Source organism: Bos grunniens, chromosome 3 (genome assembly GCF_055505025.1).
Source record: "Bos grunniens cultivar Pamir isolate PY7600 chromosome 3, Bosgru_T2T1.0, whole genome shotgun sequence".
NCBI lineage: Eukaryota > Metazoa > Chordata > Mammalia > Artiodactyla > Bovidae > Bos > Bos grunniens.
This window is the reverse complement of record NC_141167.1, coordinates 13,228,065-13,249,949: the sequence shown is the minus strand read 5'-3', so window position 1 is coordinate 13,249,949 and position 21,885 is coordinate 13,228,065. Positions and strand designations below refer to the sequence as shown.

Below are 21,885 nucleotides of genomic sequence, written 5' to 3'. Positions count from 1 at the left end.
TCTCCCCCAGGTCCGCCGTCGGCGCCGCGGGACCTGCAGTACAGCCTGAGCCGCTCGCCGCTGGCGCTGCGGCTGCGCTGGCTGCCGCCGGCCGACTCGGGCGGCCGCTCGGACGTCACGTACTCTCTTCTGTGCCTGCTCTGCGGCCGCGAAGGCCCGGCGGGCGCGTGCGAGCCATGCGGGCCGCGCGTGGCCTTCGTGCCGCGCCAGGTGGGGCTGCGGGAGCGCGCCGCTACGCTGCTGCACCTGCGGCCCGGCGCGCGCTACACCGTGCGCGTGGCCGCGCTCAACGGAGTGTCTGGCCCGGCGGCCGCCGCGGGAGCCACCTACGCGCAGGTCACGGTCTCCACCGGGCCGGGGGGTAAGGTCTTCCGCATCCCGCGCGCTCCCCTGTCTCGCCCACCGCGAGCATCCCCTCAGCCCGCAACCACCCCAGATAAACTGCTATCGCTGGTCTTACACAAAAATCCCCGACCCCGGCGACCCCCACCGAGGTCAGCTCCCCTCCCGAAGGCCAGGCCGGAGGGGCTGAAGATGCTGATGACTCTGTGCCTCTGGGCCACAGAAGTTACGAGTTTTCAGCGAGTCTGCGGGAGCCAGTGCCCACTCCTCTTTCCCGATCTCGGAGCGAACTTTTGCCACACACCCAGCTCTGCAGTTCCCAGAAAAAAGAGGTGGAAGATTCTGCAGTCTTGCCCCCTCTGTCCAAAAATTTCAGTGGGAAGCCGAATCTTACCTCCTTATTTCCTATCTCAGAAAGAGGGACGCTGTGTGTGTTCCTTGGCCTCTACAAGGATTCTACTGCCTCACCCTCTTTCCTGGTCCTGGAAAAGAGCAAGGAAACACGGAGGGTCGGAGGGTAGGGGCAATAGAATTCACTGGCCAACATGTAACAGTCCCTTTTGGGAGTCTGGAATTTAGATGAATAAGTGAAGACCTGCACTCCTTTAATATCACACCTTCCTCATTCTTGACTTTTATTAAGACTTTTGATTTGCCTCACTCAGCTGGGGTACAGCTTCAAGTAATCCTTCAATCCTTCAATCCTTTGCAAGAAATGAGTGTATGATTCCTGAGTCTTTTCATGTCTGAGAAGATAGGATCCTTTTATGACTCTGTCTTGTCTAATGGCAGCTGTGTTGCAGAAAAGTCTGAGGCCAGGGTAATTTTCACTGTTTTGTAGGTAACTTGGGTGCAAAGGTGTACACACGTAGATGTTTGTATAATTCTTTAGCCTACTGGTGAAAATAAAATCTAACAAGTATTGACCTCTTTTCATTGAGTTTGGCTATAACATCGTAAAACTTTCAATCTGTGTACCTCTTTTTATTTCTGAAAGTTTTTTTCAGTTATTACTTTGACTAGAACCTCTTATAACTCTAGTATCTCTCTTAAGAATCTTTCTACGCCTTGAGTTGTACATCCATTTTTCTGATTCTCAAATCTTGTCACTTCCTTTGTCATTTTCAGCTCTCAGTCCATTTCCTCTGCCTTCTGGGAGAGGGTTCCCAACTTGTCTGGTCTTCTGGAAGAACAGTTGTTTTGTTTTGTTTTTTCCAATTATCCCTATCTAACATTTGCTATTGCATTTACATTTAGCAATTTTTTTTCTGTCTTCTTTTTTTTTTTTGGCTGCCCTAAGTCATTGCTGTGTGTGGGCTTTCTCTAGTTGCAGAGAACAGGGGCTCCTCTTCCCTGTGGTGGCTTCTCTTGCTGTGGCATGCAGGGCTTTAGGGCCCTCAAGCTTCAGTAGTTGTGGCGCAAGAACTTAGTTGCCCCGTGGTAAGTGGGATCTTCCCAGGCCAGGAATCATACCTGTGTCCCTTGTATTGGCACTGGGCCATCAGGAAAGTCCTGCATTTACATTTTAAAAATTCAGTATAGAAAATGAAAGAAAGCACCCAGAATCCTGTTATCCAGAGATAAACACAACTACTAATATCTTGGAGTATATCCTTCCACATTTTTTTCTATATTTATATCCATACCAAAAATTATCTACTATAAATCCCCCTTTGCATAATATATGCAACACAAATTTTAATCTAGTATTTCCTGATAACAGTCATATTTTGATATAGATGGATTTAAAAATCATGTTAAGGAAATAATCTTCTGCTTCCATTTTATTAATAAAAACACTAAGCTTCCACTGATTGAGGGCTGCTCTGTGTTGGGTACCATGCAATATGATTTTCTACATTAATTCATTTAAATAGAATTATGATCATCTTTCAGATGATAAAACTGAAGTCTGAGAGGCCAAGTGAATTATCCAAAGTCAGCCAGAACTCAGGTCTGTCTATTACCAAAGCCCTGCTTTTATCTCCTTGGCCATATAATGCTTTTGCTTTAAAAAAGTCAGCAATGGATGTTAATTTTACAAAATGCTTCTTCAGCATCTTTCAAGATGACCACGTGTTTTTTTCCTTTGAACTTTTGATATGATGAGTTCTACTAGTGGATTTTACAATGTGATTCTCTGCATCCCTAGATTATACCGCACCGCAGACGAGTGTGTTATTCTTTTAATATGTGCTGAATTAATTTGCTTATATTTTAATATTTCCCATCTACATTTATAAGGGAGATTAGTTTTTGTGTTCTTTGTCAAGTTTTAGCATTTTGGTAATGCTGGCTTTGAAAAAGCCATCAGGGATAATCTTTTCTTTTTCTCTGCTCTGGAATAGTTTAAATAGCACAGTTATCATTCTTTGGAGACAGGCAGAACTGCCTGGGAAACTGTATTTTTTTAGTGGGAAAGTTTGCTGATGGCCCAGTCTTTTCTGTAACTTCCTTTTGAGTCACTGTTGTTAATCTATACTTCCACAGAACATCTTTTGATGATCTTTTTCTAACTTATTAGCCCAGAAATGTTTATTTAAAAACTTTCTATAGTATCTAGAGTTTACTTTCTCTTTCTTCATATTGTGCCCTGTGATTTCTTTCTTAAAAATTATTCTTGGAAGGAATTTATTTTATTGGTTATGACAGATAACCAGCTCTTGAACTCATCAATTCCACTGCTCTTTACTTTTGTCAATTATTTTATGATTTTATCTTTCCTGATACCATCCTCCTGCTTTCCTGAGGTCTTTTTCTAGGTGAGTTCAGTGCTTAGTTGTTATAGTTTTAATATTTTAAGTCTAAGAAATTTCCTCTGAGTTTAGCTTTGGTCACATCTAGTATGTTTTTATACACTGCACATTGTTCATATTGTCATTTTCTTTGTAGATATAATTCACATACCATAAAATTTCACATACCTTTTAAAGTGTGCAATTCAGTCGTTTTTTCCTGTGCAACTATCACAGACTCTCTAATTCCAAAACATTTTCATCACCCCCAAAAGAAAGCCCATTAACAGTCACTCCCGATTCCTCCCACCCACCCTAGCCCCTAATAACCACTAATCCACTTTCTGTTTCTATGGATTTTCCTATTCTGATCATTTTATAACCATGGAATTATACAATGTGTAGACTTTTTTTCACTTAGCATAATGTTTTCAAGGCTTGTCCATGTTGTAGCATGTATCAGTATTGCATCCTTTATATGGCTAATGTTCCATTGTGTGGATATACCACGAGTTTGTTTATTCATTCATCAGTTTATGGGATTTGGACTGGTTCTGATTTTTGGCTATTAGAGTAATGCTGCTATGAACATTCCTGTACAAGTTTTGTGGAAACATAAGTTTTCAGTTCTCTTGGGTATATACTTAGGAGTGGAATTGCTAGGTCATATGGTGTCATAGATTGAATTATCTCCCCCAAATTCCTATATTGAAGCCTTAACCCCCAGTGTTACTATATTTGGAGATAGGGCCTTTAAGGAAATAATTAATGGTAATGAGCCCACCTTTGGCCTCCTGATGGGAAGAGCTAACTCTTTGGAAAAGACCCTGATGCTGGAAAAGACTGAAGGCAAGAGGAGAAGTAGGCAACAGAAGATGAGACAGTTGGATGGAATCACTGACTCTATGGACATGAGTTTGAACAAACTCAGGGAGATGGTGAAGGACAGGGAAGCCTGGTGTGCTGCAGTTCATGGGGTCGCAAAGAGCTGGACATGGCTTAGCGACTGAACAACAGTGAGACCATAACGGAGAGGCCGGAATCCCAGGGACTTACAAGGTGTCCTTACAAGAGGAGGAACACACACCAGAACTCATTTATGCCCTTTGTCCATACACAGGGGAAAGGACAGGTGAGGATACAGCAAGAAGGTGGCTGGGAGCGAGTCAGGAAGAGAGCCCTTACCAGAGCACAAATATGAACCTGCAAGCATCCTCTGGAATTTCTAGTCTTTAGAACTGTAAGAAAATAAATTTTTGTTGTTTAAGCCACCAGTCTGTAGTGTCTCGTTATGGCAGTCGCATGGACCAATATATATGGAAACTTAAAAAAAATCTTTTTGAGGAGCTGCTTAACTTTTTGAGGCATTGCCAAACTGCCTTCCAAAGCAACTGTACCATTTTACATTCCCACCAGCAATGTACAAAGCTTCCAGTTTCTCCACATCCTCACCAACACCTGCTTGTCTTGCCAATTACAGCCATCCTAGTCGATGTGAAGTGATACTTCACTGCGGTTTCAGTTTATATTTCCATAATGACTACTGATGTTGAACCTCTTTTCAATGTGCTGGGTTTTCTTTTTGTCATTGAGTTATGAGTTTTGGGGGTTTTTTTTTGCCTAATATATATATATATTATGGATACTTTTGTATTACTTCCTTGGATTGCTGTAACAAATTTCTAAAAGTTGGATGGCTTAAAACACACTTATTGTCTCACGCTTCTGGAAGCGAGAAGTTTGAAATCAAGGTGTCAACAGGACCATGCTCTGTGTGACTGTTGTAGGGCAGAAGGGTTCCTTCCTTCTAGCCCTTGGAATTAGCTGGCAGTCCTTGGCCTTTCTTGGTTCATAGATGCATCTCTCCGGTCACATGGCTCTCTTTTCCATATGTCTTCATGTCATCTCCCCTGCATCAGTGTCTGTCTCTGTGTCTGAACTTCCCCCCTTTCAGAAGGACATCAGTCACACTGGGTAAGTCCCACCTAAATGACTTCACGTTGACTTGATTACCTCTGTGAAGACCATATTTCCAAATAAAGTCACATTCTAGAGGTACTGGGCATTAGGACCTCAATATATCTTTTTGAGAGAAAACAATTCCATACGTAACGACCATTGTACACATGATTTGCAAATATTTGCTCTGTGAATTGTCACTCACTTGCTTTTTGGCAATTGAGGCATAATTGACATATAACATTAATTTTAGGTATACAACATAATGATTTGATATTTGTATATACTGTAGAGTGATCACCACAATAAGTCTAGAACATCCGTAACCATCTATAACCACACACAGTTATAAATTGTTTTGCTTATGATGAAATCTTTTAAGACCTACTCTCAGCAATTTTCAAGTATACAATATAGTATTTTTAATTGTAATCACCACACTAGTTACCACCCTGTACATTACATTTCCGGGACTTATTTATATTATAACAGGAAACTTGTCCATTTTGACCACCTTCACCCATTTTGCTCACCCCCTGCCTCTGGCAACTAGCTGTCTTCCACTTTCTTTTTTTGTCTGAGCCCTTGGCAGTGAAAGCACGGAGTTCTAACCGTTGGACCATCAGGGGATTCCCTGTCCTTCACTTTCTTAGTACTATCCTCTGAAGCTCAACATTTTAAATTTTGATGAAGCCCAGTTTGTTTTTTTAAGTTGCTTGTGCTTTTGGTTTCATATCTAAGACACCATTGCCTAAATTAAGGTCGTGAGGATTTGTACCTATGTTTTCTTCTAGTATTGTCCTTTTGACTAAAAGTGTTGTGGAGAATGTGTTTTAATTTCTGGATGACTTACTTTGTTATCTTTTTGTTCCTGATTTTACTGCTTCATATTTGGAGAAGGAGGTTTGTACAGTGTTTACATTTTTATTTTACTTGTTTGCTGCATGGTTTGTGGGATCTTAATTCTGCAACTAGGGTTTGAACCCACGCCCTGGCAGTGACAGCACCAGGTCCTAACCACTGGACTGCCAGGGAATTCCCTACAGCGTTTCCTTTTTAAGGAACTGGTAGAGTTTTCTCTGTGGGTTACGATATGGTGACCATTTTAATGATTCCACGGCTGCTTTGAAGCAATGCATACTTCGCTTTTTTTAAAATAATTATTATTGCAGTGTTCTCACTCTCCCTCTTTCCTCATATATACTAAGTACTATATTATTCAATTTTTCTATTTCCTTCTTACTGTCTGCTTGATATTCCAAAGACTAAGAAGTTTAAGTTTCCCATTCTCCTTGTGATTTTGTTAAATTCCATGTGCTTATAATGACTTTTAAATATTTCAATTTTGCTAACGCATTTTTAGTTTCCCTACAAGCGTTTCTCACCTTCTCCACTTTTATCTCATGTCATCCTGTTTCTTTTTCTTCTCCATCTGTTTTCCCTTCATTGCCTTCTGCTTCTATTTCAAGAGGCTATGTTTTCTTTCATCTTCTTAAAGATGCCAAACAGTCTCCTTCCTTGTTCTTCTAACTGTCATATTAATCACCCTTCAAGATCTGTTCCTCCTGAGTTTTCAGAATAATACTTTTCTTTTTTTCGCTAATTAGAAGTATTTTTTTCATATGCCCATTTTCTTAGTTTTTTTTCTCTTTACTTATTCTGGAACAAGGAAATAGCTGATATTTGCCCAAAAAAAACCCAAAAACCAAACCAAGACCACAACACATGAATTGTCCTTTGGATTGGTCTGTGAAGCTTTCAGCCACAAGTAACGGTGCAATTCAGTGCAAATGACCTTTGACTGAAATGACTCCTTAGCTAACCTAAGAAGAGTAAAATTAGAGCTTGGTTAATTCAGCAACTGAACACTGCTCTCAAGGACCCAGGTTCTTTCTTTCTCTGCAGTCTTCTGTCCTTATAACCTAGGCTGGCTCCCTTATGGTGGCAAGATGGATACAGCCACTCCAGACATCACACCCTGCCATCCAGGGCCGAGAAATAACTGTTTCGTCCTTGTTGGTGTCTTTTTAAGAGCAGGAAGCCTTTCCCAGGCACTTCCCTGGTGGTGCAGTGGTTGAGACTTTGCCTTCCAGTGCAAGGGGGTACGGGTTCCATCCTGGGTTGGGGAGTTAAGATCCCACATGCCTTGCAACCAAAAAACCAAAACATAAAAGAACAGAAGCAAAATTGTAACAAATTCAATAAACACTTTTTTTTTTTAAAGTAACCTTTCCCAGAATCCCTCTTCCTCTTAGGTGGTTTCTCCTTTTCTTGGCCAGAATTAGATTGTGAATCCAACCCTGATCCAATTATTGGCAAGGGGAATGAGTGCACATGAATGCTTTGGGACAATCAGAATCAACCTGAGTCATCAGACAGTAGACCCTGAATCCAAAACTGGGCTTGGTCAGCAGGAAAGTGGGGCATGGCTGTTGAAGAGCCAGTGTCTGCTGGACTCTTGGCCCCACTCGGGTGCTGGTTGAACCACATAACAAATGTACGGTGGGAGAGCAGGTGCTGGGGCTCTGTTTTTAGCTTCGTCCTCAGGGTTTATCAGGCTTTCATCTAACATCACTCTGCGGGGCTGAAATGGAACCTTCTCCTATCTCTATATCCTGGCCATCTGATAACAGTCAGAAGATGTAGTTTTAAAAAATGTCATTCCTGGCTCTTTCCTATCTCTGCCCTCCATCTGTATCTACAAGAGGTTGCACCCCTTCCTAGGACGTCTCATCGCCCCTCTTCCCTTTGTGCCTGCATCTTTTCTGGGAGCTGCCATCTCCAAGTGTATCTGGGCTGAGAGGCCCTCTCAGGGGATGGGGGAAGCAACTACACAGTGAAGTGACGGCTGTGCGCTCATTGTCCAGTCACAAAGACCTTGCTTTTCTTGTTTTTTAAAGGGTCAGACAGTGGGAGGAAGGATAAAGGATCTTTCAAGTTATTTTTAGGATGGGAGGCAATGTCACTCTGTGGGCAGCATAGCCTGGGGGTTCACTACAATTGTATTTTTCAGTCCAGTCCCACTGGCTTTATCATAGGTGGAAATATGCCACTCTACTCCCCATCCCCGATTCTGGCAGTTAGCTGTCAAGACTCGTTTATGGTGACATTTCTGTGTTTTCCATATATTTGGGTTTTATTTAGAATTTGGAAGAGAGATCAATTAATGGGAGCTGTTAGATGGTGATCATTTGAAACTGGAAGCCCTGTTTATATACTTTTCAAATACAGCTCCTTACGCCCTTGTCTCCATTTCCTTGACTCCTTGCTACCTGCTGTTTTGTTGTTGTTCAGCCACTAAGTTGTGTCCAACTCTTTGTGATCTCATGGGCTGCAGCACACCAGGCTCCTCAGTCCTTCACTATCTCCCAAAGTTTGCTCAAATTCGTGTCTGTTAAATTGGACAAGGTGGTGCTATCTAACCATCTTGTCCTCTACCACCCCTTCTCCGTTTGCCTTCAGTCTTTCCCAGCATCAGGATGCAATGAGTTTGCTTTTTGCATCGGGTGGTCAAAGTTCTGGAGATTCAGGTTCAGTATCAGTCCTTACAGTGAATATTCAGGGTTGGTTTCCTTTAAGATTGACTGATTTGATCTCCTTGCAGTCCAAGGGACTCTCACAGGTCTTCTCCAGCACGACAATTTGAAAGCATCAATTCTTTGGCACTCAACCTTCTTTATGGTCCAACTCTCACATCTGTACATGACTACTGGGAAAACTATAGCTGTCACTATATGGACCTTTGTCAGCAAAGTGATGTCTCTGCTTTTTAATACACTGTCTTTGTCTGTCATAGCTTTCTTTCCAAGAAGCAAGTATCTTTTAATTTCATAGCTGCAGTCACTGTCCACAGTGATTCTGGAGCCCAAGAAAATAAAGTCTGTCACTGCTTCCAGTTTTTCCCCTTCTATTTGCCATGAAGTTATGGGACTGGATGCAATGATCTTTGTTTTTTGAATGTTGAGTTTTAAGCCAGCTTTTTCACTCTCCCCTTTCACTCTCATCAAGAGGCTCTTTAGCTCCTCTTCACTTTCTGCCATTAGAGTGGTAACATCTGCATATCTGAGGCTGTTGATATTTCTTCTGTCAATTTTGATCCTAGCTTGTGATTCATCCAGCCCAGCATTTTGAACAATGTACTCTGCATAGAAGTTAAATAAGCAGGATGACAATATACAGCCTTGATGTACTCCTTTCCCAATTTTGAACCATTCTGTTCCATGTCTGGTTCTAACTGTTGCTTCTTGACCCAAATACAGGTTTCTCAGGAGACAGGTAAGATGGTCTGGTATTCCCATCTCTTTAAGAGTTTTCCAGTTTCTTGTGATTCTCACAGTCAAAGGCTTTAGCATAGTCAATGAAGCAGAAGTAGATGTTTTTCTGGAATTCCCTTGCTTTCTACATGATCCAGCAAATGTTGGCAATCTGATCTTTGGTTCCTCTGCCTTTTCTAAACCCAGCCTGTACATCTGAAAGTTCTCAGTTCACATACTGCTGAAGCCTAGCCTGAAGGATTTTGAGCATAACCTTGCTAGCATATGAAATGAGTGCAATTGTACATTCAAAGAATGTTTGAACATTCTTTGGCATTGCCCTTTTTGGGATTGGAATGAAAACTGACCTATTCCAGTCCTGTGGCTACTTCCTGCTGTCTGCTTTCTCTGAATGCCCTGAAGACACTAGAAGCCTCCACATTGTTAAACCCAGTGGCACTTTGAATTGTTTTGTTACCCGTCTTTGCTCTGCATATGACACTGCCAACCAGCATCTCCTTTTGCCGGTAAATGTGGTATTGAGTGCTTGTTCTATGTCAAGTATTGTGCTATGCTCTTTATATGTTATTAATTCATAAAATTCTCAAAGCAAGTATGAAGAGGTCATTATTGTTTCCCATCTACGTGTAAGGGGATTGAGGCTCTTGCTTGTGGACCAGTAGCTAATAACAGGAAGAGTCAAGCGGGAACCTTCCTAAAAGTTCTTTTTCCTGGGCTTCTATAGCCTCATTTGTTCCTGGTTTTTCTTCTCCTCTCTTTGGCTCCTCCTTCCCAAGCTCTTCTTTCTTTGCCTGCCTCTTAAGTGTGGTCATTTCTTGGGCTTGTTTCCTAATAGCTGTGGCTTCTCTCCCTTTCTGCATTGCCCTGGGCAGTTTCATCAAATCTCCTTCGAATGGCTCTCAGATCTCCATCTCCCTCCGGGATACCTTTTGTGAACCTTGGAACCACTTGTGGGGTTAGTCGCTCGTATCTGACTCTTTGCGACCCCCATGGACTGTAGCCCACCAGGCTCCTCTGTCCATGGGATTCTCCAGGCAAGAATGCTGGAGTGGGTTGTCATGCCCTCTGTCAGGGAATCTTCCCAGCCCAGGAACTGAACCCGCGTCTCATGTGTCTCCTGTATTGCAGGTGGGTTCTTTACCAGCTGAGCCATCAGGGAAGCTCTTGGAACCACTTCAGATCAGATTAGATCAGATTAGTCGCTCAGTCGTGTCCGACTCTGCGACCCCATGAATCGCAGCACGCCAGGCCTCCCTGTCCATCACCAACTCCCAGAGTTCACCCAGACTCACATCCATTGAGTCAGTGATGCCATCCACTTACCCATCCGCTTTCCTAGCATCTTCGGTTGGGAAACCCTCTGTTCAACACACACTGGAATCACTGAGAAGCTTTTTAAAAAGATAGTAATGCCTGAATCCCACCCCACAGAAACTGATTTAATTGCTTTGGGTTGTGTGACCTGAGCATCACTATTTTTTTTTATTATGGTAAAAAGCGTATAACAGGAAATTTACCAAATTAACCGTTTTTAGTGTACAGTACAGTAGCATTAACTGTATGCATGTCATCATACAACAGACCCCTATAGACTTTTCATCTTGCAAAATGCAAACTATTAAAAAAAATGCAAACTCTATACTTCTTGAGCAACAACTCCTCTTCTCTCCTCCTCCCAGACCATGGCAACCACATTCTACCTTCTAAGAGTTCAGTTACTTTAGATAGCTTACGTAGAAGTGGAATCATGCAGTATTTGTCTCTTTGTGACTGGCTTATTTCACTCAGCATAATGTCCTCAAAGTTGATCCATGTTGTAGCATACGACAGAATTTCCTTTCTTTAAGCTGAGTAGTATTCCGTTGTATGTCTATATCACATTTTCTTTTTTTTTTTTCTTTCTACCTTTTTGAGACATCATTGACATGTATGACATATTACATACATTGACATATGTAATTCTAAATTCTGTGTGTAATTCTAAATATGATTTGGTACACGTGTATATTGTGAAATGCTTGCCATGGGAAGGTTAGTTAACACATCCATCCTCTCACATAATTACATTTTGTGCATGGTGCAAACACTGATGATCTGTCTTAGCAGCTTTCAAGTACACCATGATATACACTGCTGCTGCTGCTGCTAAGTCGCTTCAGTTGTGTCTGACTCTGTGCAACCCCATAGACGGCAGCCCATGAGGCTCCCCCATCCCTGGGATTTTCCAGGCAAGAACGCTGGAGTGGGTTGCCATTTCCTTCTCCAGTGCATGAAAGTGAAAAGTGAAAGTGAAGTCGCTCAGTCCTGTCCGACTCTTAGCGACCCCGTGGACTGCAGACTACCAGGCTCCTCTGTCCATGGGATTTTCCAGGCAAGAGTAATGGAGTGGGGTGCCATTGCCTTCTCCATGATATACACTAGATCCCCTGATTTTATTCTTCTTATAATTGGAAGCCTGGATCTTTGACTAGCATCTTCCCATTTCCCCCATGTCCTATCTCTTGGCAAAAATCCAATCTATTCTCTGTTCTCTGAGTTTGGCTTTTCTAGATTCTACGTATAAGTGACATCAGGCAATATTTGTCTCTCTGTTTTATTTTGCTTAGCATAATGCCCTCAGGGTTCATCTGTGCTTTTGCTAATGGAAGGATTTCTTTTTTTAAAAAATGGCTGAATAACATATCATTAAATATATATGTATATGATTTTGTCTTTATCCATTCGTCTGTCAGCAGACACTTAGATTGTTTCTGTATCTTGGCTATTGTCAATAACGCTGCAATGAACAGGAGAGTGCAGTAGTCTGTACAAAATTGTGATTTCATTTCCTCGGGCTACATACTCAGAAGAGGGATTGCTAGCTCACACGGTAGTTCTATCTTTATTTTGTTTTTCATTAATATTTTTGTTGAAGTATAGTTGATTCACAACGTTGCGTTAGTTTCTGCTATACAGCAAAGTGATGCAGTTATATACATTTAAAAAATGCTCATTTCCATTATGGTTTATCATAGGATACTGACCATAGTCCTCTGTGCTATACAGTAGGACTTAGTTGTTCGTCCCTTCTCTGCATAGAAGCTTACATCTGCTACCCCAACCTCCCACTCTGCCCCTCTCCAGGCTCCCTCCCACCTTGGCAACCACCAGCCTGACTTCCGTATCTGAGGTTCTGTTTCATGGATGGGTTTACTTGTGTCATATTTTAGACTCCGCATGTAAGCACTAGCATATGGCATTTGTCTTTCTCTTTATGACTTACTTAATATGATTATCTCTAGTTGGATCCTATTTTTATATTTTTATAAGAACCTCCGTATGTTTTTCATAGTGTTTGCACTAATTTACATTCCCGCCAACAGTGCACAGGGTTCCGGTCTCTCCACAGTCTCACTAACACTTGTTATTTCTGCCTTTTGTTTATTTTTGATCCTAACAGGTACGAGGTGATATCTCATAGTTTTGACTTCCATTCCCCTCATGATTAGTGATATTGAACATCTTTTTATGTGCTTATTGGCCATTTGCACATCTTTGGAGAAATGTCTATTCAAGTCCTCTGCCCATTTAAAAAAAATTGTATTTATTTATTAGTTTTGGCTCTGTTGGGTCTTTGCTGCTGTTCCCGGGCTTTCTCTAGGTGGGGAGCGCAGGGACTACTCTCCGCCGCAGCGTGCAGGCTTCTCAGCGTGGTGGCTTCTCTTGTGGAGCACGGGCTCTAGAGAGAGCACAGGCTCACTGGTTGTGGTGCGCGGGCCTCACGGCACGTGAAGTCTTCCGGGAGCAGGGATCGAACCCGTGTCCGTTGCACTGGCAGGTAGATTCTCAATGCTGGATGACCAGGGAAGTCCCTGCCCATTTTTAAATTGGGTTATTTGTGGGGTTTGGTGGTGTTATTGCTGAATTGAAGGAGTTCTTTTTATATTCTGGACATTAACCCCTTATCAGATATGTGGCTAGTAAATATTTTCCCCCATTCCATAGGTTGCCTTTTCACTCTGTTGATTGTTTCTTTTATTGTCCTGATGTTTTTAAGTTTGTAGTGCCATTTATTGTTTTTATATTTGCTGTCTATGCTTTTTGCTTTTTGTGTCATATTCAAGAAATCTGCCAAATTCAGTATCAGGAAGTTTTTCCTCTATATTTTCTTTTAGAAGTTTCAGGTCTTATGTTTATGTCTGTAATTCATTTTGAGTTCATTTTGTATGTAGTGTAAACTAAGGGCCCAACTTAATTTTTTTCATGTGGATATTCAATTTTCCTACCACCATTTGTTAAAGAAGCTTTTTTGTTTTGTAATAAACTTAAGTAAGTGGGATTGCTTTCTTGATTTTTCACTTCATATTGTTCATTGTTAGTGGGTGGAAATGCGAATGAGTTTCTGTGATTTGATTTTGTATCCTGCAATTTTGGCAACAGTATTTTCTGTGGAACCTTTAGTGTTTTCTACATATAAGATTATGTCATCTGTGGACAGAGATCATTTTACTTCCTCCATTCCAATCTGGAAGCCTTTTATTTCTTTTTCTTGCCTAATTGCACTGTCTAGGACTTCCAGGACTGTGCTGAGTAGAAGTGGCAAGATTCCTAATCTTCAAAGGAAAGCTCTCAGCTTTTCACCATTAAGTATGATGTTAGCTGGAGCTTTTCATATATGGCCTTTATTTTGTTGAGGTAATAGATGGGGAAACAGTGGAAACAGTGTCAGACTTTATTTTTGGGGGCTACAAAATCACTGCAGATGGTGATTGCAGCCATGAATTTAAAAGATGCTTACTTCTTGGAAGGAAAGTTATGACCAACCTAGATAGCATATTCAAAAGCAGAGACATTACTTTACCAACAAAGGTCCGTCTAGTCAAGGCTATAGTTTTTCCTATGGTCATGTATGGATGTGAGAGTTGGACTGTGAAGAAAGCTGAGCGCCAAAGAATTGATGCTTTTGAACTGTGGTGTTGGAGAAGACTCTTGAGAGTCCCTTGGACTGCAAGGAGATCCAACCAGTCCCTCCTAAAGGAGATCAGTCCTGGGTGTTCATTGGAAGGACTGATGCTAAAGCTGAAACTCCAGTACTTTGGCCATCTCATGCGAAGAGTTGACTCATTGGAAAAGACTCTGATGCTGGGAAGGATTGGGGGGCAGGAGAAGGGGACGACAGAAGATGAGATGGCTGAATGGCATCACCAACTCGATGGACGTGCGTTTGTGTGAACTCCGGGAGTTGGTGATGGACAGGGAGGCCTGGCGTGCTGCGATTCATGGGGTCGCAAAGAGTCGGACACGACTGAGCGACTGAACTGAACTGAACTAATTTCCTTCTATTCCTAGTTTATTTGAGTATATTACCTCTTGACCAGACTATTAGAATAGTTAAGTAGCTTGTCTTCCTGCCTGCTGTGCTGTCTAATATCTCCGAGCCATAGAGCATGTAGAAATAGCCTGGGGCAATTAGAACCAGCCACCTGAAGGGAAGCTGGAGTGTAGGGGGTGAGCAAGCAGCACGTGGCCTGCTTCTTTCCCGCTCAGAACCAAGGAAGCCAAGAGCTGTGGTGTCAGAGCTTTCCTCTAGCGTCATGAAGAGGCTATCCCTCAGGCCCCGCCCCTCAGGAGGCTCTTGCCCCACCCACAGCCCCTTGAGCCCTGCCCCATTTGGCTCCCCGCGCGCCCCGCCTTTCCAGCCCCCTGCCCCTGCCCCAGAGAACCTCGCATTACTCAACTTTCAGCGCCCTGGGAGGAGGATGAGATCCGCAGGGACCGAGTGGAGCCCCAGAGCGTGTCTCTGTCGTGGCGGGAGCCCATCCCCGCGGGAGCCCCAGGGGCCAACGGCACAGAGTATGAGATCAGATACTTCGAGAAGGTGAGTCTGGGTCTGGGAGGGACCTCGGGTTGCATTACCAGCTGCGGTCTGTCCCCCTCTCTTGCCGGCTTCCTTTTCTTTACAAGTCCCTCCCAGCATAAGTCCTTGCTTTGTTTCTAAACATCTCCACTGGCCCCCCTGAGCGGCCTACCCAGCCGGAGTTTCTTCCTGGCCCCTCCTCACCGTGGACACACAGCTCTCCCTCTTTGCTCGGGTCTCCTTTCGGTAACCCGTCATCGTGTCCATTTTCGCCGCTACTGCCTACTGTTCACAGTTGACAAAAAGCTTCCCCTGGGGGCTGATGCAGACTTTCTGTGGCTGGATTCTGTGCATAGTTTGCACCCTTTTTAAGAAAATAGAACGCAGAAACATATTGTTTCAAATTTTATGGAAAAGTACCACTGTGGGAACATGTTGCCAGGTCTGGTGGTGTGCCAGGGCTCAGCATAAATAATATGCTGATAAATGATGTACTGATAAATGTTTAACAGTCAGCTCTCACAGTAATGAATGTATGCACTCAAATTTTAATTTTACTGATGTGGAGACTGTGTAACCAATCATTTACAAATAATAATAGAAAGTATACAATGTTCCTTATTGTAAACTCTGTAGGGCTAGTTGATTCTCCTAGGATACTTTTTCTTGATTTTGGCTGACTTCTTGTATCTGTGGTCAGCCTATGGTTGCAGCTCAAGGGTGGTTTAACAAGTGGAGTTAGGTCCAGATCCACTATCTCTTTCTGCCTAAGTTTATTGTCTGAATTTGATAGGTAATCTACAGTTAAACTGTTCTCACTTTGGTGACAATTGTATTCTTTAAAGCAAAACTTTGCTTTCAACTTAGCATTACATGTGTTAGGACTTCACTCCCTCCTCAGTGACTCCAGGGAGTTCTTTGCTGAATCAGATAACAGATTTTGAAAAGAGAAATCTGGAGAGCTGAGAGAGAGAGAGAGGAAGTTGGGGGCTTTCAACCCAGAGATGGTAGCTGAAGCCAAAGGACCTGAGGGGATGGCCAAGGGAGCGGGGCATGAGTGAGAAAAGCGGCTGGGACTGGGTTCTGGGGGTCCCTGACGTCAAGGAGACCACAGCGAAGGTTGCTGGGAAGGAGCCAGGCAGGCAGCAGGTGCTTAGAAAGGGCTCACTGAACTGACACTCAGGGATCAGAGCATAGATACAGTCCCAGTGCTGAGCTGGGTGGTTGCTCCCTGGCCCATAGGGAGTGTGACTTTGTGGGGAACCAAAACCCTTGAAAAGATGAGCCAGTACAAAAGGGGCTGTGTTTGAAAGCCTTCAGGAGTGTCTCATGGAGCCTGATGACCAGAAGTGTGGCAGGAATCACCAGCCCCTCATCTCTGAGTTCTCTCCATACCAACCCCGCCTCCTCTGCAGGAAGGGCACCTTGCAGCCGCCCAGGCTGGCAGCCCCTTTTCCCCTCCCCTCCCCAAGCCTGCTTATAAATTCTGCAGCCAGGGCCTCACTGTCTTTCCATGGTATGTTCAAATGCCCAAAAGTGGGATTCTGATTGGCCCAGCTTGGGTCAGAGTCTGCTCTGATTCCTGAATACCGGGCCTGTAGAAGTGGGGCCACAGATACAGGGAGATGCACCTTTGGGGGCTGTGAGTGTGGCAGGGGCTCTAATCAGGGTGTGTGTGCAGAGATGAAATGATGGCAGCATGTCCAGCATGCACCGTGATCAGATGTGTTGGGGGCAGGATGACATAGTGCACAGAGCACAGGACCTAAAGGAATTGGGAAGATGTCACCCCGCCCCTTCCCTGCTGGGAGCATCACCTATACAAGCAGATAGGAATGTGTAGGAAGTCTGCTCCTATAGGGTCTAGCCCAGCAGCGGGCAGTGAATGGGCCCTTGGTGGGGGGCTGTGGGTGAGCCTCTCAGCCCCTCTGATCTGAATTCCTTATCTGTGAACCCACACCTTGTAGGACATTGTGAAAGTCCGGTGACAAGGGGAAGGAAAAGCCAACAAGGGCCGGGCAGGTGTCAGGGCTCATTTCCTCCTTCTTTCCTCTGAGCGGCCAGGTGCAGTTCCTCCTCTAGATGGCCAGGCATCGATGCCTTTCATCCTAGCATCCCCATAAGGCAGCATCTTCTCTAAAGTTTCTGTTACTCGGAGGTGGGGTTGTTCTCAGTTAAGGTACCACCGAGTATAGGTGGAAACTTGTGGTGGAGAAAGGGCCTGGGGACCTTCTGGAAGAAAGATGTGAGATTCCTCCAAGATGAGTGGAGTTATTCAAGCAGCCCGGACTCCTCCCCTCAGGGTACCTCTGCCACCTCCCTACCCCTTCCCTCCACATTCTCCCAGGAGCATGGGGCCAGTCCTGGGTCTGGGCTCATGTATCTCCGTCCCTCCCCAGGGTCAGAGTGAGCAGACTTACTCGACGGTGAAGACAGGGGCGCCTGCGGTCACTGTCACCAACCTGAAGCCGGCTACCCGCTACGTCTTTCAGATCCGGGCAGCTTCCCCAGGGCCCTCCTGGGAGACCCAGAGCTTCAACCCCAGCATTGAAGTGCTGACCCCAGGGGAGGGTAAGTGACACGCAAGAGGAGAGAAGACCCAGCCTGGGGCTGGAGCATGGAGGCAAATTGAGGGGTTACCTGTGCAATTAAGGGAACCTGCAGAACAGTTCGGTTACAACCTAACAAATGAATGAGACTGGAATCCAGTAACTAGTGGCTTAGATTGAGTACCTGTCCTGGAAGAACTCACAGGGGAGGGATCCATGAACAGCTGGAGCCCAGGTCTCAGCTGGTGTCTCCCTCCCATGTCTCGAGGAAACATCCCCTGCCCTCTCCAAGATCCCTCTCTTTTCTTGGGAGGACTTTTCTTCTCCTGGTCGCTTCTTGTCCTTGACCACTGACTTATTGTTCCCATCCTGCTGCTTTCTCTCTGTCGTGACACAGACCAAACGTGGGCACCATCCCTCTTCCCACTACGCCTTAGCGTGTGAAGTCGAGGGGTCGGCCCAGCTTACCCTCTGGACTTCCAGGCCCTGAGGTCCATCATCCCCGCATCCAGCCTTCGCTGAGGGTTGGGGCACACCAAGGGAGTGTCACCTGCAGCAATAAACCAAGCAAAAACACCAGAAGTGGTTACAACTCCGAGCTTTCACTGCTGGGGCCTGGGTTCAGTCCCGGGTCAGAGAACTAAGATCCCACAAGCTGCGTGGTGTGGCCAAAAGCAAACAAACCAACAAAACACCAGGAGAACTGCATACTTTCAATGGGTGAATTTTATGGTGTGAGAATAATTTCTCAATAAAGTTGTTATCAAAACAAAGCAAAATAAGAACTGAACATCAGATAGTCCTGATCCTAAAACAGTTCCAGCTCTCGGCCATGGTGTGGTACTACCCCTCCTGCCCTGGCTTCCCTGCCCTGGTTCCTCCTCCCCCTCCCCCCAAACCCCCAGGACCCCTTCCGGATGTGCACAGAGCATTTAGTGCTTTCTTTTAGTCTCCTGCCGCTAACCCAGCCCTCAGGACCTCATCCCTATCTACCCCGAGCAGCTCATGAAAGTATTTTTCCTGGACAAAAGGCAGTTTGCCTAAGAGGCATCCTGGCACCAGCTGTCAAGATAATAATTCTTTCCAACCTGCTACACGAGTCGAATCCAGGATAGAAAGAGTTCTGAGCCCAGGGGGAGGTGGAGATAAGGTGTTGAGGGAGTTTGCCTTCTGGGAAGGAGTCAGCACTTCTTGCTTGAATGCCTATCTCTGCCAGACCCCAGCCAGGTGCTGGTGAGAGGAGATTAGAGCTGGGTCTTGAAGGCTGGGGAACATTGGAGTTCTCCATGGGGAGGTGGGCAGGGAAGGCATCTTGGAGAGTGAGAGGCGGCAGAACAAAGGCTGGTGGGTTGGGCTGGAGTGGATGTGGTGGAGGGTGGGCCCTGGGGGCCGGTAGCTGAAGAGGACTGATGACTTCTGTTACTCTGGTGCTTCTCAGTTGGTGGATCCCTGGGTCTGGAAGATCCCCTGGAGAAGGAAACGGCAACCCACTCCAGTATTCTTGCCCGGGAAATCCCTTGAACAGAGGAGGTTGGTGGGCTACAGTCCATGGGGCCGCAGAGAGTCAGATACAAATGAGCTACTGAGCGCGCACAGTCGGTAGATGTGCCGCTCAGCTCCTGGCCTCCTCTGTTGTGGCCCTGGCTACAGAGAGTGGTTCCCCAAGCGCAGAGCGCTTTTTCCAGTGAGCTGTGACCCCAAGTCAAGTTCATGAGGAGGACCATGCTACACTACTGTACTAGCTAACCACTCAACAGCCAAACACAATATCACTCATTACCTCATGGTTTCTGTGGGTCAGGAGTATGCGCACGGCTTAGCCCTCACTGCAGTCCAGCTGTCCTCTGGGGCTGCGATCATCTCCAGGCTTAACTGGGTGGAGATGGAGAGGAGGGGAGGGAGGGAGTGAGTGCTTCCCTAGTTGGACTCTTGCTGGCTGCTTGCTGGAGGCAGGCACAAGACTCCTAGGCTTCTCCAAGGGCTGCTCATAACCCAGCAACTAGATTCTCCTAGAGACTGTGAGAGAGGGAGCAAGAGGGCGCCCAAGACGGAAGCCGATCTCTTGTAACCTAATCATGGTGGTGACATCCCATCACTTGTGCTGTATTCTGTTCATTAGAAGCGAATGACTGTGTTCGGCCCACGCCCATGGGGGAAGGAACACCAGGAAGCGGAGAATCCTGCAGGGCTATCCCAGAGGCCACTGGCCACACCGATTTTCTCTGCATCCTCCATTTCCCTGTCCACCAGGACAGCTCATTTCAAACAGTCCTTGGCGACAGTTCTATCTTCTGCCACCAGCCAGGCCCAGGACCCTATTCCCCATCTCTGGAAATGAGGGCTCTGAAATCTGTTCTCTTGACCCTGACCTTGTTGACCTCTGACCCTCCCTTTCTCTGCTGTCGCTCTTCCTCACTTGCTGTGTGACATCCTAATAGCGGCTCTTGGGATCTGACCACATCTGTCGGGCTCCCAGCCTCTCCTGGCCCCACGATCGTCTCTCCCCAGCTTCCGCAGACTCTCCTGGTTGACGCACTCTCCAGCGCTGCTGGTCCCCATTCCCCAGACATTATTTTGCACCCACCCCATTGTCCCCAGGACTGGCTCTCCTCCATCATCCCTCATCAAGGCTGCCTGCTGAAGTGTCTTTTTCTAATGCCAGTTTATTCATCAGGGCGCGTAGCATCTTCCCCATTCCCGACAGTTATCCCAAGCCTTTATCTCTTCCAAGCACCCCCCCTCTCTCCCCACTCCTGCCCTAGCAGATTCCCTCATTCCTCTCCTGGTGGGAAGGAACTCTGTCCACTGCTCTGGGCTCCCTGTTACCCTCAAGATAAAGCTCGTCCTCCTGGCCTAGCATTCAAGGCGCTTCTGGGTCTGTCACCTCCCCCAGCTCCCTTCATCCTCCTGCCTTCCAGCTTTAGCTCTTCATATCTTGCGTCTCTGCCTCCATGCAGCCTGCTTTCCAGCCACATGGGATGGCCTGTCGTTTTCCACACCCAGCAAGTGCATCGAAGCATCATCAACAACCCTGTCCATCTTCCAGGTCCAGGGCAGATGATGCCTCTTCTGCAAACCTTCCCCATTGGCTTTAGGAAGAAATGATTGTGCCTCTGCTCAGCTCTGCTCCTGTCTCTGTTTCTTTTTTTTCATTGATTTTTCATTTCTGTCTCCCCTGCCGGTCGGTACACCCCTCCAGGGCAAGGATTCTGGCTCATTCATTGCCGACTCCCCAGGACCATTGCCATTCTGGTGCACGCGTTGGATGGATGAATGGGTGGATGGGGCTGAGGGCCTGGGGTCCTCTTGGCCCCTCTGCTGGGGAAATAGTTCAAAGCAGAGGCTTTGGGAATCAGGTTTGAATCTTAGGGTCACCGTTTATTGGCTTTGTGACATTGGGCAAATTACATAACTTTTCTTGATGTCAGTTTGCTCAGCTGCAGAATGGAGACAGTTCACTTTCCTGGCTTCTTGTGATGATGAAACAGGATTGTTTAGTTATGGCACGTAAGTGTGCATTAAATGTTAACTCATCATTCTTATTGTTAGAGAGGATGAGATGATTAGGTAGCATCACTGACTCAATGGACATGAATTTGAGCAAACTCCAGGAGATAGTGGAGGACAGGGGAGCCTGGGCATGCTACAGCCATTGCTGTAAAGAGTCGGACGTGACTTAGCAACTGAACAATAGCAAAAATTTTCGGTGACAGTTCTGGATTGGGGTTGGGGAGCTCAGAGAAAAGGCCATGCCCCTACAGAGCCACCTTCCTCGTGCATCTATAAGGCAAAAAGGAAGGCCCGAGCCTGCCCATCTGGATGCCTGCTCCTCTCTCTCAGAGCTGAGCTGCAGTAGAAGTGACCCGCCCTGGGAAAGGACGAAGCTCCAGGTGCCTTTGTGGTTGGTAGGGGCAGCCTTGGTCCCCGGCTGCTGGGAGGCCAGGCCGAGGGTGGAGGTGCTATGGACATCCCGCCGTGGGATGAGGACAGGAGTCTGTCCTGGGGCTTACCCGGGAGCCTGGTCCTCTGCCTCTCTCAACCTTGTGGTTTTCCTCCCAGCCACCTCCAGGTCCAAGGACCAGAGCCCCGCGGTAGTCGTCACCGTGGTAACCATCTCAGCCCTCCTCGTCCTGGGCTCTGTGATGAGCGTGCTGGCCATTTGGAGGAGGTAGGTGACTGGTTCCAGCCTG

General features: G+C 45.8%; 1 protein-coding gene across 1 annotated transcript in view; it reads left to right on the top strand.

Annotated features, from left to right (window-relative positions):
• EPHA10 (EPH receptor A10) overlaps window positions 1-21,885 on the top strand; it is a 44,697-nt gene that overhangs the window by 12,195 nt on the left and 10,617 nt on the right. Inside the window, exons 5-8 of the mRNA XM_086394241.1 lie at window positions 11-361; window positions 15,034-15,167; window positions 17,546-17,717; window positions 21,755-21,863. Coding sequence (XP_086250367.1) covers window positions 11-361; window positions 15,034-15,167; window positions 17,546-17,717; window positions 21,755-21,863 — 766 coding nt within the window. The remainder of the gene's footprint in view (window positions 1-10; window positions 362-15,033; window positions 15,168-17,545; window positions 17,718-21,754; window positions 21,864-21,885) is intronic.